Source organism: Leopardus geoffroyi, chromosome A1 (assembly GCF_018350155.1).
Source record: "Leopardus geoffroyi isolate Oge1 chromosome A1, O.geoffroyi_Oge1_pat1.0, whole genome shotgun sequence".
Taxonomy (NCBI): Eukaryota; Metazoa; Chordata; class Mammalia; order Carnivora; family Felidae; genus Leopardus; species Leopardus geoffroyi.
In genome coordinates, this window is record NC_059326.1 from 8,309,175 (window position 1) to 8,327,085 (window position 17,911).

The 17,911-nt window shown below is 40.2% G+C and overlaps 1 protein-coding gene across 1 annotated transcript in view; it reads left to right on the forward strand.

Moving 5' to 3' along the window:
- The window catches only part of LOC123605593 (translation initiation factor IF-2-like), a 57,586-nt gene extending 54,689 nt beyond the window's left edge, over positions 1–2,897 (forward strand). The window contains exon 7 of the mRNA XM_045496612.1: positions 998–2,897. Coding sequence (XP_045352568.1) covers positions 998–1,084 — 87 coding nt within the window. The 3' untranslated portion in view covers positions 1,085–2,897. The remainder of the gene's footprint in view (positions 1–997) is intronic.
- Positions 2,898–17,911: the final 15,014 nt, after the last annotated feature.

The window sequence follows — 17,911 nt, forward strand, 5'->3', positions numbered from 1 at the left end:
ATGCATGAAAGAATTAGATCGGAAACGCTTGGCCAATTGTAAGTTCTAAGATGTATTTTGGGTCACTGGAGAGGTTTAACATCAACCAAAACGCACGGATACACTTCTGACTCCATCAAGTCAAAAGCTGTATGTGGCTTTTCAATATTTTAGTTGTGTTCTCTTTTTTTTCCCTCTCTTTAAAAGAAATTAAATTATCTGGGCAGATTCATCTCCACAGACTGTTATAAATGTGCAAATAATATGCCACTTATGGTGGATTTTTAATAGACTCCTTGTCAGAAGAACTCATGTCTTCTTCCGCTTCACATAGAAGCGGTTCTTGTTGTGCATTCAGAAAACAAAGCAGTCTTTCATTTATTAAGAAAATGCATACTTAACAAAACCAATGAATTTTAATAGGAAAAGGGTATTAGGACTCATCATCTTCCTAAAAGGCAGACGTAATAGAAATGATAGTCTGTGAAGCTCCTAGCTCCATAGCACCCCATCAGTGGCTTGCAGGGGATTCGTCCTTCTACCTTGCGGTGGGGTTATTTACAAAACACGTTATTTCCATATTGGACATTATGCTTCTTCGGTGGGGTGATCCATGTCTCATTTCCTTCAGAATTATTTGACAAAATGCCTTGCACATAATGGGGCTTAGTAAGTATTTGGTGAATGAAAATGTTGTCTGCCCAAAGCACGGAGGGCCGGATTCATTATGGTTCTCATTATTTAAGATGGAAATGGTGTGGAAGGGTTGATGTCTGTCTTAGATCCTGTTCAAGCCATCGCACTGGGCTGTCTTTAGGATGGCAAGAGGAACCTGCCAGAAACTCACCTAGGGTAACTTTCTTTGTAAAGTGGGAATATATTGAAATAGGCATGAACGGTTTGGTGTTTCTGTAAATAGAGTGAGTATCATTTGAGGTTTTTTTGGTGGCATCTTCATTCTCCTTTTTGGAGAAATAGGGATGGGGGTGGAATCTACAGGTTTTCTTTTTTCTGCCAGAAGGAAGAGACAGGGGGCACAGGAGCCCTGAGAGGGAAGAGTGATAGTGACTGGTCCCAAAGAAAAGGCAAAAGGACCCACTTCTGAGAAGGAGTCAGGAGAAGGACTCAGTGGGATATCAGGCCTCGGTTAGATTCTAGAAGACATTAAAGATAACTTGAGACTTTTAAAACTTCTTTTGATTATGTCACTGTCTTCCTTGTTTATTATTTGCACCGTGTCCTCGGTCTCATTACTGCTCTGGCCAATGCCAGGGAATTGATAAGCAGTTGGTAGGGGGGTCTCACAGGGCAGGCCTCGTTGCCCTCCCTACGTGGCCTGATTCCTCCCCCTGCACTGTCCGAGGAAACCAGGCAGCTGCCCTGAAGATCGATGCCACTTTGCAGTTATGCTTTCTAAGGCCAGCCGGGCCCCGTATAGCTCCTGCACCTGGGCATCCGCTGTCAGCACCGCTCAGCCTTGGGAGAGCGGGAGGGGAAGGTTCATCTAGGCCTTCTCCTCGGACACACAGTGGCATTTACTTACCTGGGCTTTCTGCCTTGGCTGGGCTCGGCCCTCGTATATTTGACAGCCCCCTCCATAACCCCGCAGGACAATGCTCAGATTCCTCAGCAGAGTGTTCCTTTGCACACTCTGTCTTCGATCTGCATTTCCTGCTGCCTGCTCCTTTTTTAGTTCAGCTGTGGAAGTATGTATTAAATGTGTGCTTTGTGATATTTGCCAAATAAAATTTGGTTTCATGTTTTCCAAGAAATTACCACCTGATGGGATAGACTAGTACGTAAACAGTGGTTTAAAGCGATGTTACATGGGAAGCATGGAGGTGAGGCTCCCTCCTTCCTAAGCCACTCATAGTTAGTATGTCTGGGGATCAGTCAGTATTGAGTTGATATTGGTGTTTTATATCTGTAGTACTGAATGACAACAATTGCTGTACCGGAAAATAATTTTAGCTACCGTAAGAGCTGTCAGAGTCAAAAGAAATAAATTATACTCAGTGGTGTGTAGTCTGGCAGGACAAGAGACTAATACATACCGTTGACCCTTGAACTTGTGGGGATTGGGGGCCTGTCATCCCCCTGGGCAGCTGAAAAGTCATCTGTGACTTTTGATTTCCCCAAACTTAACCTCTAATAGCCTGCAGTAGACCAGAAGCTTTACTGACAACATAAACAGTTAGGTTATATTTTGTGTGTTATGTGTGCCGTGCACTGTATTCTTACGATAAAACAAGCCAGAGAAAAGAAAACGTTGTTGAGGAAATCATGAGGAAAACACGTTAATGGTACTATGCTGGGAAAACCCACGTATAGTGGGCCTAGTCAAACCCAGGCAAAGGCCAGTCTCCCACAAAGGATTTTCTGACCTAAAATATCAGTTGTGTCAGAGTTGGCAAAGCTCTGGTCTGGATGCCTGACCTATGTTGCTTGTATTCACTAGAGAATTTTATAAGATCTCAAATCAAGTGTGCCCATAAAGATATTTAAAAAGATGACTTTGAACCAAAGGGGGTTGGAGGGCTAGATTACAGGCCAGGTGATTCGTAGCAATTTTTCACTGGTGATGGTGACCCTCTTTTATTTTGGCCTTTGCTACATGTCTTTTTCATTTTTTTTAACAAGCTTTCTTAAAAATCGAGGCATCATTGACATACAATATTTTGTGAGTTTCAGGTGTACGACATTGTGGTTTGATATTTTTATCCATCACAAAATGATCACCCTGATACATCTAGCTGTCACCTTACCTGTCACCCTACAAAGTTAACACAATTATTGACTGTATTCTCCATGCTGTACATGAATCTCTGTGACTTAATTATTTTATAACTGGAATTTTGTATTTCTTGATCCCCTTCACCCATTTTGTGTCCACCCCTCTCTCCCCTCCCCTCTGACAACCCCCGGTCTGTTCACTGTATCTATGAGTCTGATTTTGCTTTGTTTTGTTGCTTAGATTCCACATATGAGTGAAATCATATGGTTTTTGTCTTCCTCTGACTTATTTTGCTTAGTATAATACCTTCAGGATCCAACCATGTTGTTGCAAATGGCAAGATTCCATTCTTTTTATGGCTTCTTTATTCATTCCTCTTCTTTATCCATTCATCTATCAATGGATACTTGGGTTGTCTGTAAATCTTGGCTTTAGTAAATAATGCTGCAGTGAACATAGGGGAGCATATATCTTTTTGAATTAGTATTCTCATTTTCCTTGGATAGACACCCTGTAGTGGAGTTGCTGGATCATGTGGTAGTTCTATTTTTAAGTTTTTGAGGAACCTCCATACTGTTATTCATAGTAGCTGTATCAATTTACATTTTTTTGGTAAATATTTAACATGTAAGCATTAAACAACACACTACTGCACAAGCAACAGGCCGAATAAGAAATCAAACAGCAAATCAAAGTATGTCTCAAAACAAAAGAAAAAGAAAATACAATATTACGAAACCTATGCGATGCAGCAAAAGCAGATGTTAGAGTGAAATTAATGCTATAAATGCTTCTATTAAGAGAAACACGTTCAAATAAACAACATTGCACCACAGCAATTGGAAAAAGAACAAACATAGCTGAAACTTAGTAGAGGAAGGCATAAAAAAGAAGAATCAGAAGTAAATAGGAGAGAGACTAGAATAAACAATAACATGATATGGAAAGAAATGACCAGGTTTTCAAAAAAATTTTTTGGCAGTGCTTTAACTACATTAAGAAAGAGAGAAGACTCAAAAACCAAAATGAGAAATGGAAGAGAGAATACAACAGATAACCACAGAAATATATAGTGTGATAATAGATTACTTTAAACAATCATATACTAACAAATCAGATAACTTAGGGAAAAAATCAGCTAATTCTTAAAAGCTCACAAGTTACCATGATTGAATCATGAATCTGGACTCCAAGAAATAGGAAATATTCTTAGACCAGTGGAAGTTAAATTAGAAATAAAAAAATCTTCCAGCCCAGAAAAGCCTAAGACCACATGGTTTCATTGGCGAGTTCTACCAAACATTAAAAAAAAATAATTAATGACGGTCTTTATCAAAATCTTACAAATAACAGAACAGATGGAACTCATTCAAAATCTTTCCATGAGGCCAGTGCTACCCTGACACCAAAGTAAGATAAAAACAATATGAGAAGAATAAAGTCTAGTTTGTCTGATACAAGTATCACTGTTCCAGTTTTCTTTTGACATCCGTTTGTGTGATGAATGTTTCTCCATCCTCTCACTTTCAATATGCAGGTGTCTTTAGGTCTAAAATGAGCCTCTTGTAAGCAGCACATAGGTAGGTCTGGTTTTTTGTTAATCTACTCTGACACTGTATGTCTTTTGATTGGAATGTTTAGTCCACTTACTTTCAAAGTAATTATTGATAGATAGGTATTTATTGCCATTTTATTCTTGTTTTGTCATTGTTTCTGGAGATTTTCTCTGATCCTTTCTTGTCTTTGTCACTTTTGGTCTCTCCTTTGCACTCAAGGAGTCCCCTTTAATATTTCTGGCTTAGTGGTCATGACCTCCTTTAGTCTTTGTTTGGGAAACTCTTTATCTCTTCTATTCTGAATAGAGTACTCTTGGCTGCAGATTTTTTCCCATTCAGCACTTTGAACATAGCATGCCAGTCCTTTCTGGCTTGCCAAGTTTCTGTTGAGAAATCTCCAGCTAGCCTTATGGGTTTTCCCTTGTAAGTTAAGGACTTCTTCTGTCTCACAGCTTTTAAGATTTTTTTCTTTGTGCCTCCTGGATCTGGATGTCTGTTTCCTCCCCCAAATTAGGGAAATTTTCTGCTATTATTTCTGGAAATAAATTTTTTTTGCCCCATTTTCTCTCTCTTCTTCTTCTGGGACTCCTATAATATGAATGTTATTAGGTTTGATGGAGACACTGAGTTCTCCAAGTCTGTTCTCGTGTTGCATAATTCTTTTGTTCGGCTTCTTTATTTTCCATTATTTTGTCTTCTGTATCACTTATTCGTTCTTCTGATTCTTCCAGCCTGCTGTTCATTGAAGCAAGCCTGTTTCTAGTCTTGTTTATTGTACTCTTTCTTCATCTCTGATTCTTTTTTAACTCTTCTATCTTTATTGTAAGAGTCTCCCTGATGTCTTCTATTCTTTTCTCAAGCCCAGTGAGCATCCTTAGGGTTGTTTCTTTAAATTCTCCATCCGGTATGTTACTTATATCCATTTTGCTTAGATCTCTGGCTTTGGCCTTATTTTGTTCTTTCATTTGGGATAAATTCCTCCATCTTGGCATTTTTTATTAGTCTCTTCTTCCTTCTCTGTGTTACAAAAGCCAGTTATATCTTCTGCTCCTGAAAGCAATGGCTTAACGAAGAAGAGGGCATGTAGTGCCCAGGGCCTGGCACTTCAGGGAGTGTCTCTGGTGTGTGCTCTGCTGTTGTGTTTTGGTTGCTCTGTCCTTCAGGCTAGTTGTCTAGTTGTCTGCAGAGGCTCTCCTTGCCTTCTATGGGAACTGTTTGGTCCCTGGCCTGAATGTGGTGAGTTTTAACTAGGTGTGCTCTGGTCTGCATGTGAAATGAGACCTGACACCACATCCACCAGAACTGAGGCCCTGCAGAACTCTCTGGCTGGGAGATGTGGGCAGGGACCTTTGTTGGTCTTCTGGGGAGGGGGCATACCACACTGGGACTGAGGCACACTTGATTGAGAAGGGCAGTCCCACCATGGGACTGGTTTTGATTTGCATTTCCCTAATGATTAGTGGTGTTGATCATCTTTTCATATGCCTGTTGACTGTGTGCCTTTTTTGGGAAGAGTGTCCATTCAGATATTCTGTACATTTTTAAATTGGATTGTTTACTTTTTGTTACTGAGTTGTAGGAGTTCTTTGTATATTTTGAATGTTAACCCTTATTTGATATATGACTTGCAAATGTCTTCTATTAAGTAGGCTGTCTCCTAATTTGTTGGTGGTTTCCTTCACCATGTGGATGCTTTTAATTAGATGCAATCCTATTTGTTTATTTCTGCATTTGTTTCCCTTGCCTTTGGAATCAAATAAAAAAAATTACTAAGATCAGTTACTTAGTAATCAAAAAACACTTAGTAATCAAAAAATGACTAAGGTCAAGGAGTTAAGTGCCTGTGTTTTCTCCAGAGTTTTATGGTTTCACATCTTACATTCAAATCTTTGAGTTAATTTGTACATATGGCATAAGATAACGGTCCAGTCTTTCTTTTGCATGTAGCTGTCTAGTTTTCCTCATACCATTCGTTGAAGAGATTCTTTTCTCCATTGTGTATTCTTTTTTCCTTTGTTGAAAATTAAATGATCATATATACATGGGTTTATTTCTAGGCTGTCTCATCTTTTCCATTGATGTATGTGTCTGTTTTCATGCCAGTACCGTACTGTTTTGATTAGTATAGCTTTATAGTATAATTTGAAATCGGGGAGCATGATACCTTTGGCTTTGTTTTTCTTTCTCAAGATTGTTTTGACTATTTGTGGTCTTTTTGTGGTTCCATAGAAATTTTAGAATTATATGTTCATTTTTTATGAAAAATGACATTGGAATTTATCAAAATTCCCTATCAAGGGATTGCATTAAATGTATAGATTGCTTTGGGTAGTATGGGCATTTGAACAATACTAATTGCTCTAGTCCATGAGCACAGAATATCTTTCCATTTATTTGTGTCTTCTTCAGTTTCTTTCATTAATGTCTTATAGTTTTTATTGTACAGGTCTTTCATATCCTTGGTTAAGTTTATTCCTATTTTTTTCTGATGCAGTTGTAAATGGGATTATTTCCTTTTCTGATAGTTCATTATTAGTATATCAAAATGCAGCAGATTTTTGCAAATTAACTATGTATCTTGCAATTTCACTGAGTTCATTTATTAGTTTTAACGGTTTTTTTGGTGGAGTGTTCAGGATATCCTATATATAGTATTATATCTACAAATAGTGATAATCTTATTTCTTCCTTTCCAATTTGGATGCCTTTCCTTTCTTTTTCTTCCTACTTGCAGTGGCCAGGCCTTCTGGTAATATGTTGAATAAAAGTGAGGAGAGTGGGCATCCTTGTCTTGTTTCTGATTTTAGAGGAAAAGCTTTCAGCTTTTCACTGTTGAGTATATTAGCTGTGGACTTTTTCATACATGGCCTTTATAATGTTAAGGTACATTCTGTCTATACCCAGTTTGTTGAGGGTTTTTATCATAGATGAATGGATTCTGTCAAATGCTTTTTCTGCATCTATTGAGATGATCATATTATTTTTTTTATCTTTTATTTTGTTAATGTGGTATATCACACTGTTTGGTTTGCAGATGTTGAACCATCCCTCTATCCCTGGAATAAATCCCACGTGATCATGGTGTATGATTCTCTAAATGTATTATTGAATTTGGTTTACGAATATTTTGTGGAAGGTTTTGCATCTGTGTTCATTGGGGATGTTGGTCTGTAATTTTCCTTTTTTGTGGTGTCCTTGTCTGTTTTTGATATCAGGGAAATGCTGGCTTTGTAAAATGAGTTTGGATGCTTTCTCTCTTCTTTTTTCTTCAAGAGTTTCCATCTTCTCTGAATGTTTGAGAAAATTCACCAGTGAAGTCATCTGGCCCTGGGCTTTTGTTTGTTGGCAGGTTTTTGATTACTTACTCAGTCTCCTTACTAGTAACTGGTCTATTCAGATTGTCTATTTCTTCATGATTCAGTCTTGCAAGATGGTATGTTTCTAGGAATTTATCCATTTCTTTTAGGTTGTCCAGTTTGTTGGTGTATAATTTTTCATAGCAGTCTCCTATGATTTTTTATATTTGTGTGGTATCAACTATAACTTCTCTTTCATTCTCACTTTATTTATTTGAGCCCTCTCTGTTTTCTGCTTGTTGAATCTAGCTAAAGGTTTGCTTATTTTGTGCGTTTTTTCAATGAACCCATTCTTAGTTTCATTGATCTTTTCTATTATCTTTTTAGTCTCTATTTCATTTATTTCTGCTCTCATCTTTATTATTTTCTTCCTTCTACTAACTTTGGGCTTTGTTTTTCTTTTTTTTTTTTTTTTTTATAGTTCCTTTAGGTATACAGTTAAATTGTTTGAGATTTTTCTTGTTCCTTGAGGTAGGCCTCTATTACTATGAACTTCCTTCTTAGAACCACTCTTGCTGCTTCCCACAGAGTTTGGTATGTGTTATTTCTGTTTTCATTTGTCTCTAGGTGTTTTTTGATTTCTCCTTTGGCTTATTCTATGACCCAGTAGTTTGTTCTGTAACATGTTGTTTAATCTCCATGCATTTGTGGTTTTTCTGGGTTTCTTCTTATAATTGATTTCTAGTTTCATACCATTGTAGTTGGAAAAGATGCTTTATATGACGGAAATATTTTTCAATTTGTTAAGATTTGTTTTGTGACCTAACATGATCTATCCTGGAGAATATCCCATGTGCACTTGAGAAGAGTGTGTATTTTGGTGCTTTAGGATGAAATGTTATGTTTCCTATTATGGGACATTTAAGGCCTTAACAAGCTTGTTTTTATTAATTAATAAGATAAATTGTTTGATTATTGATTAGTGTATTTTGGAGAATGCTACACGTGTATCCCTAGTCTCTAGCACAGACTCTATAACATAGTGCACAATTAATATGCATTTTGGGTTGACTGCATAAATGCATATGTTCCTGGAGATAATAGCATTTTATTTGTTTTCCAAATACTTCTTTTGACCTTTGATGGTTAACTAAATGGAAAATTTGCTGCCAAAGTTGATGAAAGTCATTTGAACGATTCAAAGAGAGTGTTGAGTCAGTCAAATAAGACACCTGGCTCTCCCAAAGGGAGAAGCTGGGAAGTCATTGTCTCTAACATCAGCTTGTTTGGAAAGCTGAACAGGCAGAAAGTGCGGCAGAAGTTCACAAAAGCCCACTTGGTCCAGAGCCACAGAGGAATATGGCACAAGCAAACAGCTGTACCAAAAAGCCAGCTCAACACAGAGCCTCTAGTAGGAAAACAAGTGGGCATAATACAGAGTCCATAGAGGAAACAAACTCAGCTTAACGGTCGTGCTGCCGTCAGCCAGGGACGCAGACTGACAGAATGAGAGCAGGCTCAGAAAACCCTGCGCTGCCTCAGGGATGCTTCTGTGCTGGTTCCACCGGGATCAGTTCTTCCCAGTTTCTCTCTCACTCGTTTCCATGTATGAACCCTTTGCTCCAGCCAGATTTCCCTGCCTATTTTCTAACCATGCCTCATGCTGCCTCCACCTGGTTTTGCTCCCCATGCTCTTCTCTCCGGAATGCCATTTTCATTCTCCTCTCTATCCTTGATTTGTTTCCAAGACCCGGTTCAAGTTCTGCGCCCTCTGCGAAACCTTTTCTAAATGTTTCCGCATCAGAACATTTTAAGCGAGGCCTGCATCCTTCCCATTCCACCAAATTCAGGAAACGACGTGCAGTCATGGTTTATGAGCAGGACTTAAAGAAGACAGCAGTCAGCACATTGCATGTGGCATGCGAATCCCAGAGCGAGGAGGTGGGTAGAGGTAAGGAGAGCACCAGGAGGACTCCATTCTATAGAAACCTCAGGCATTTACAGAAAATTAGCTGGAGAGAAATTCATCTTTTTATGGTCATCGAAGCGGGCATTAAGAACGGGAGAGCATCCCCCTTCTGTCCAGCAGGGACCCATTGGATGAATGCCCACAGGCAGGGACGTTTGGCCAGAGTCTGTGCACAGCACCCTGCCTTCTGGCTTAAAATCTGCGTGAAGGTTTTGGCAGTCCCTACCTGGACAAAGAAGGGATGGGAAGTGCTTTTAACTTGTCTTCAAACTCCAGACAAAAACGTAAATGCTATCCTAACATTAGGCGGAGGTAAGTTCCCCCATGCACAGGACGCCATTCCGGTTTTTGGATACAGGTGGAAATCAGCCGGCCCTTGTTTCCTTGGGGTCCAGGTACAACATGGGAGGCATGTGTGGCTCTTGGTGAGGCTACGTTCTGCTAATTGGCCAGAGCCAACCCCACGGGGCTAAGTACTCCTGTCAGGATCACCAGGGACCCTCTTCCCAGAAAGTGTATCTGGGAGTTTAGCAATATTGGATAGAATTCCCCAAAGCAGTGGGTTTGATCACCTCTGTTGAGAAGAGCAATATTAAAAACATAAATTGCCCAGAGGGTATGCTTAACATTAAAATGCGAAGCAGTGGTAGGGAGAAGAGACTTGTAAAAATGAAGTTTAATTTTGCTGCAGAGAACTTTCATTCTGTGTGCGGCATTTCTTAAGGATGTCTGAACCACCCCTGAGGTCGGTCTTTAGCTAGTTGATTCATTTTACAGCAAAATCTCAGACAGATACATTAAAATTAAACCTCCTGCTGGGTGTTAAAATTTCATTATCAAACCTGTCCTTATTACAAGTACTTGTTTTCTATTCATATGAGACCACTGGGTAGAGAAAACTTACCTTGATTTTTGTAATCAGAATATTCAGTTGCCTGTTTAATGTGATTTCATTTAGTTTTGGATGTAAATTTCCCCTTTTTGTGTGCAGCCGGGTGCATCAGTTGCCAAAGAGGAGAGGAATATCGCTGTTAAATGCAATGATCATTTATTTGCAAGTTAAAACATATTCTGAAAAGGATGAGAGCTTATTCTTGCCTGAAGCTTGTTTGTTCTGTGAGAGCTGCGAGGTGCCTCTGAGGGTTGTTTCTGTGCTGTGTTTTTTCCTGTGTCTTAGCAGTAAGGTCTATTCCTATTCCAGCAAACTCCTTTACTCATGTTGGTACTGGGAGTAGAGGAAAGTGAGGAAATGAATCTGGAGTGGACCTGTGAGAAATAAGAAACCTGCAACACCGTGTGTAATTTACTTGCAGGGCTGGTGATTCTGAAAGATTCTGAATTGTATTTTTAAATATCATCGTGCGAGCGCATGCATTTGGATACCGACATTGATAGAAGTCATCTTAGATGACCCAAATGTACCTGAAGCCCTGGGGTTGGTTCTGGTCTACAAGTAAGGAAATGAGACTACTTGTTTCAAGAACATTATCACCCTTTACCCACCCACCCACCCACCCACGCCCAACACACACACGTGTGTGTGTGTGTGTGTGTACGTGTGTGCATTAAATAATTTGGAAAATATATTTTGAGTAACCATTATGCATCAGGTGCTCTGCGTCTGTCATGGTTGCAGAGATAAACGTGATGTATATAGTACAGTGCTTGCCTTCCAGGCGCTTTGAGTCTACGAGGAGATACAGTGAGTAGCAGCTGTGGTACAGGTGAAAAGGGCTCTGAGCAGGGGCATGACGTGCCTTTAGTTCTGGGGGCCCTTCTTAGAACTGTACATTCTAGAAAGAGAATCTGCTAGAGAAGTGAATGTTTATTTGCAAGAGGCTTGTGCAGGCGAGGAGCCCATGGGAAGTGTGCAGGGCGAGGGAGCTCCTGAGAAGAGCCTGCGATCCATCGTTGGGCCTTGGGCCCTATTTCCCCAACGAGCCAGACTGCCGGTGACATCGTACTCGGCCCCTCCAGGCGTCTTCTCCACACAGCAGCCAGGCGGAGCCTTTGGAAGCTCCTTCAGACAACATTGCTGCTCTGCTCACAATTCTCCACCGGCTCCCATCACCCCAGTGCTTCGCCCCCTAGCTCCTCACGTGCCGACCGCTGGCCTCCTTGCTGTTCCTCAGGCATATCTGCCATCTTCCTGTCTCCGTTCGCCTGTGTCCCCTCTGCTTGCAGGACGCCCCCTGTGTGTGGTGTGCAGCTTGCTCCAGGGGGCCCTCGGAAGGGCGCTGTCTGCCCATGCATCTGGAGCACCCCTGCACGCTCTGCCCTCTTTATTCTGACTTCTTTCCCTCTGAACATCACCACTCCGTTACATGGTCATTTGTTCGTCCGTCTCGACTGCAGTGTAAACTCGGGGAGGAAGCCTTGTTCTCTGCTGTGTTCCGGCACCTAGAGTGGGGTCTGGCACCTGGGAGACACTCAGTGAGTACCCGCCAGATGAAAAAGTGAATGAAGGCAGTGGAGAAACATAGTTCGGGGATGGTAATTGGGAGCGTTGTCCTCGCTGGCTTGTGAAAAGAGAAATCAAAATGGTCTTCTGTAAAATGTATTAGTTTCTGAGCAACATACATTCAGAGGATTTCTAAACTGTTGGAAAACATTTCCCTGCCAGATATCTATGGACAGGCAGTGGCAGATTATCTGAAATAGGTCTGATTTTGTGTTGTAATTTACACCTATACTAAATGTTCTGTCGTTTCAAATATAGTGCTTCATTTGGATTCAGTTGGAAGTTTGCACAGTGGGAGAGAGAGGGAGAAGTTCAGTGTGTGTTTGTGTGCAGTGTAGTTTTAAAGGGTTAAAAAAATCCCATATAAATTATTTTCTTCTACTGATTTTGCATTTGAACATGCATTTGGTCATGAAGGCAGCAGCACGTTGACTGTGAAAACGATCTCTTGTTTTTTATGTTCCTGGGGCACCTGGCTGGCTCAGCTGGTTCAGCATCTGACTCTTAATTTAGGCTCAGGTCATAATCTCATGGTTCTTGAGTCTGAGCCCTGCTTCCAGCCCCACGTTGAGCCCCGCCTTGGGCTCCACGCTGGCAGTGTGGAGCCTGCTCGGGATTCTCTCTCCCTCTCTCTCTCTGCCCCTCCCCTACTCGGACATGTGCTCTCTCTCTTTCTCTAAACAAATAAACGTTAAAAAAAAAGTTAAAAAATCCCATATAAAATATTTTCTTTTACTAATTATGCATTTGTTAAACTGAACATGCATTTGATCATGAAGGCAGCAGCACTTTGTGAAAACGATCTCTTGTTTTTTATGTTCCTGCAGGATATGTGGGGCCTCTTTTCTCGTGGGCTGTGTCCAGAGTGGGTACCCTGGGGAGGCCCATAAAATTCCTTTGAGGGTAGAGGATGGGACAGAAACGAAGCTTTTGTAATTTTGCTTAAAGGGTAGCCACACACAACTTCACTTGGTCTACTGTAGTGTTCTGGACTGAGATACTCAGGGGCAGCAGTGGGAGGTCACGTCTGGGCGTGGGGGAAGAGAGACCCCCCCACACCCTTGTGCCTTTTGCGGTCTGTGTGCAATGTTAAGTAGATTTGCAGATTACATTATCTAGTTTTATTTATTTATTTACTTTTTATTTCGTTTTACTTTTTTTTTTAGTTTTTAAGTTTTATTTAGCTTTATGGTTTTAAGAACTGCTTTAGGTTTACAGTAAAATTGAGAGACAGGTACAGATGTTTCCCAAATGTTCTCTTTCCTCACACACACACAGCATCTCCTATTATCAGCATCCCCTACCAGAAGGGTACATTGTTACCAAGGATGAACCTACCCTGATACGTCATAATCGCCCAAAGTCCATTGTTAACCTTAAGGTTCACTCTTGGTGTAGATTCTATGGGTTTGGACAAATGTGTAATGATGTATATCCATCACTGTAATCTTAGAGTATTTTCACTGCCTGAAAAGTCCTCTGTGCTTTGCCTGTTTATCTCTCCTCCCACTTGTATGTGTGGCCACCACTGATCCTTTTACTGTACCAATAGTTCTGCTTTTTCCAGAACGGCACATGGTTGGAATTACGTGGTATGTAGCCTTTTCAGATTGGCTTCTTTCACTCGGTGCATATGAGGGCCTCCACCTCTTTTTCATGGCTTGGTAGTCCGTTCGTTTTAAAGCTGAACAGTAATGTATTGTGCGGATGTGCCACAGTTTACTTATCCATTCGCCTACTGAAGGGCATCTTGGTTGCTTCCAGGTTTTGGCAGTTATGAATAAAGCTGCTATAAATATCTGTGAGCAAGTTTTTGGGTGAATATAAGTTTTCAGTTCCTTTGGGTAAATACTGAGGAGCATGACTGATGGATCATATGGTTAAAGTACGTTTAGTTGTATAAAAACCATTGAACTGTCTTCCAAAGTGGCTGTATTATTTTGCATTCTTACCAGCAACGAATGAAAGTATTGCTATTTCCGTTGCTCCACATCCCTGATAGTATTTAGTATCGGCAGTGTTCTGGATTTGGGCCATTCCAGTAGTGTTGAGTGGTGTCTCATTGTTATTTTAATTTGCATTTCCCTGATTACATATTTTCATGAGAGCATCTTTATGTGTGTGTGTGTGTGTGTGTGTGTGTGTGTGTGTGTGTGTATGTATATCCATATATATTTTTTTTTCTGTCATTCTTTTTTTTAATATATGAAATTTATTGTCAAATTGGTTTCCATACAACACCCAGTGCTCATCCCAAAAGATGCCCTCCTCAATACCCATCACCCACCCTCCCCTCCCTCCCACCCCCCATCAACCCTCAGTTTGTTCTCAGTTTTTAACAGTCTCATGCTTTGGCTCTCTCCCACTCTAACCTCTTTTTTTTTTTTCCCTTCCCCTCCCCCATGGGTTTCTGTTAAGTTTCTAGGGACCCACATAGGAGTGAAGACATGGTATCTGTCTTTCTCTGTATGGCTTATTTCACTTAGCATCACATTCTCCAGTTCCATCCACGTTGCTACAAAGGGCCATATTTCGTTCTTTCTCATTGCCACGTAGTACTCCATTGTGTATATAAACCACAATTTCTTTACCCATTCATCAGTTGATGGACATTTAGGCTCTTTCTACAATTTGGCTATTGTTGAGAGTGCTGCTATAAACATTGGGGTACAAGTGCCCCTATGCATCAGTACTCCTGTATCCCTTGGGTAAATTGCTAGCAGTGCTACTGCTGGGTCATAGGGTAGGTCTATTTTTAATTTTCTGTGGAACCTCCACACTGTTTTCCAGAGTGGCTGCACCAGTTTGCATTCCCACCAACAGTGTAAAAGGGTTCCCGTTTCTCCACATCCTCTCTAGCATTTATTGTCTCCTGATTTGTTCATTTCGGCCACTCTGACTGGCGTGAGGTGATATCTGAGTGTGGTTTTGATTTGTATTTCCCTGATAAGGAGTGACGTTGAGCATCTTTTCATGTGCCTGTTGGCCATCTGGATGTCTTCTTTAGAGAAGTGTCTATTCATGTTTTCTGCCCATTTCTTCATTGGATTATTTGTTTTTTGGGTGTGGAGTTTGGTGAGCTCTTTATAGATTTTGGATACTAGCCCTTTGTCTGATATGTCATTTGCAAATATCTTTTCCCATTCTGTTGGTTGCCTTTTAGTTTTGTTGATTGTTTCCTTTGCTGTGCAGAAGCTTTTTATCTTCATGAGGTCCCAATAGTTCATTTTTGCTTTTAATTCCCTTGCCTTTGGGGGTGTGTCAAGTAAGAAATTGCTACGGCTGAGGTCAGAGAGGTCTTTTCCTGCTTTCTCCTCTAGGGTTCTGATGGTTTCCTGTCTCACATTCAGGTCCTTTATCCATTTTGAGTTTATTTTTGTGAATGGTGTGAGAAAGTGGTCTAGTTTCATCCTTCTGCATGTTGCTGTCCAGTTCTCCCAGCACCGTTTGTTAAAGAGACTGTCTTTTTTCCATTGGATATTCTTTCCTGCTTTGTCAAAGATTAGTTGGCCATACTTTTGTGGGTCTAGTTCTGGGGTTTCTATTATGTTCCATTGGCCTATGTGTCTGTTTTTGTGCCAATACCATGCTGTCTTGATGATTACAGCTTCGTAGTAGAGGCTACAGTCTGGGATTGTGATGCCTCCTGCTTTGGTCTTCTTCAAAATTACTTTGGCTATTTGGGGCCTTTTGTGGTTCCATATGAATTTTAGGATTGCTTGTTCTAGCTTCGAGAAGAATGCTGGTACAATTTTGATTGGGACTGCATTGAATGTGTAGATAGCTTTGGGTAGTATTGACATTTTAACAATATTCTTCCAACCCATGAGCACGGAATGTTTTTCCATTTCTTTGTGTCTTCTTCAGTTTCCTTCATAAGCTTTCTATAGTTTTCAGCATACAGATCTTGTACATCTTTGGTTAGATTTATTCCTAGGTATTTTATGCTTCTTGGTGCAATTGTGAATGGGATCAGTTTCTTTGTCTTTCTGTTGCTTCATTGTTAGTGTATAAGAATGCAACTGATTTCTGTACATTGATTTTGTATCCTGCAGCTTTGCTGAATTCATGTATCAGTTCTAGCAGACTTTTGGTGGAGTCTGTCGTATTTTCCATGTATAATATCATGTCATCTGCAAAAAGTGAAAGCTTGACTTCATCTTTGCCAATTTTGATGCCTTTGATTTCCTTTTGTTGTCTGATTGCTGATGCTAGAACTTCCAACGCTACGTTAAACAACAGCGGTGAGAGTGGACATCCCTGTCGTGTTCCTGATCTCAGGGGGAAAGCTCTCAGTTTTTCCCCATTGAGGATGATGTTAGGTGTGGGCTTTTCATAAATGGCTTTTATGATCTTTAAGTATGTTCCTTCTATCCCGACTTTCTCAAGGGTTTTTATTAAGAAAGGGTGCTGAATTTTGTCAAATGCCTTTTCTGCATCGATTGACAGGATCATATGGTTCTTATCTTTTCTTTTATTAATGTGATGTATCACGTTGATTGATTTGTGAATGTTGAACCAGCCCTGCATCCCAGGAATGAATCCCACTTGATCATGGTGAATAATTCTTTTTATATGCTGTTGAATTCGATTTGCTAGTATCTTATTGAGAATTTTTGCATCCATATTCATCAGGGATATTGGCCGGTAGTTTTCTTTTTTTGCTGGGTGTGTGTCTGGTTTGGGAATCAAAGTAATGCTGGCTTCATAGAATGAGTCTGGAAGTTTTCCTTCCCTTTCTATTTTTTGGAATAGCTTGAGAAGGATAGGTATTATCTCTGCTTTAAATGTCTGGTAGAACTCCCCTGGGAAGCCATCTGGTCCTGGACTCCTATTTGTTGGGAGATTTTTGACAACTGATTGAATTTCTTTGCTGATTATGGGTCTGTTCAAGTTTTCTATTTCCTCCTGATTGAGTTTTGGAAGAGTGTGGGTGTTTAGGAATTTTTCCATTTCTTCCAGGTTGTCCAGTTTGCTGGCATATAATTTTTCATAGTATTCCCTGATAATTGCTTGTATTTCGGAGGGATTGGTTGTAATAATTCCATTTTCATTCATGATTTTATCTATTTGGGTCATCTCCCTTTTCTTTTTGAGAAGCCCGGCTAGAGGTTTATCAATTTTGTTTATTTTTCAAAAAACCAACTCTTGGTTTCGTTGATCTGCTCTATAGTTTTTTTAGATTCTATATTGTTTATTTCTGCTCCAACCTTTATTATTTCTCTTCTTCTGCTGGGTTTGGGGTGTCTTTGCTGCTCTGCTTGTATTTCCTTTAGGTGTGCTGTTAGATTTTGTATTTGGGATTTTTCTTGTTTCTTGAGATAGGCCTGGATTGCAATGTATTTTCCTCTCAGGACTGCCTTTGCTGCATCCCAAAGCATTTGGATTGTTGTATTTTCATCTTCGTTTGTTTCCATATGTTTTTTAATTTCTTCTCTAATTGCCTGGTTGACCCATTCATTCTTTAGTAGGGTGTTCTTTAACCTCTGTGGTTTTGGAGGTTTTCCAGACTTTTTCCTGTGGTTGATTTCAAGCTTCATAGCATTGTGGTTGGAAAGTATGCATGGTATGATCTCAATTCCTGTATACTTATGAAGGGCTGTTTTGTGACCCAGTATGTGATCTATCTTGGAGAATGTTCCATGTGCACTCGAGAAGAAAGTATATTCTGTTGCTTTGGGATGCAGAGTTCTAAATATATCTGTCAAGTGCATCTGATCCAATGTATCATTCAGGGGTCTCGTTTCTTTATTGACCATGTGTCTAGGTGATCTATCCGTTGTTGTAAGTGGGGTATTAAAGTCCCCTGAAATTACCACATTCTTATCCATAGGTTTCTTATGTTTGTGAGTAATTGTTTTATATATTTGGGGGGGTCCCATATTCGGCACATAGACATTAATAGTTGTTACTTCT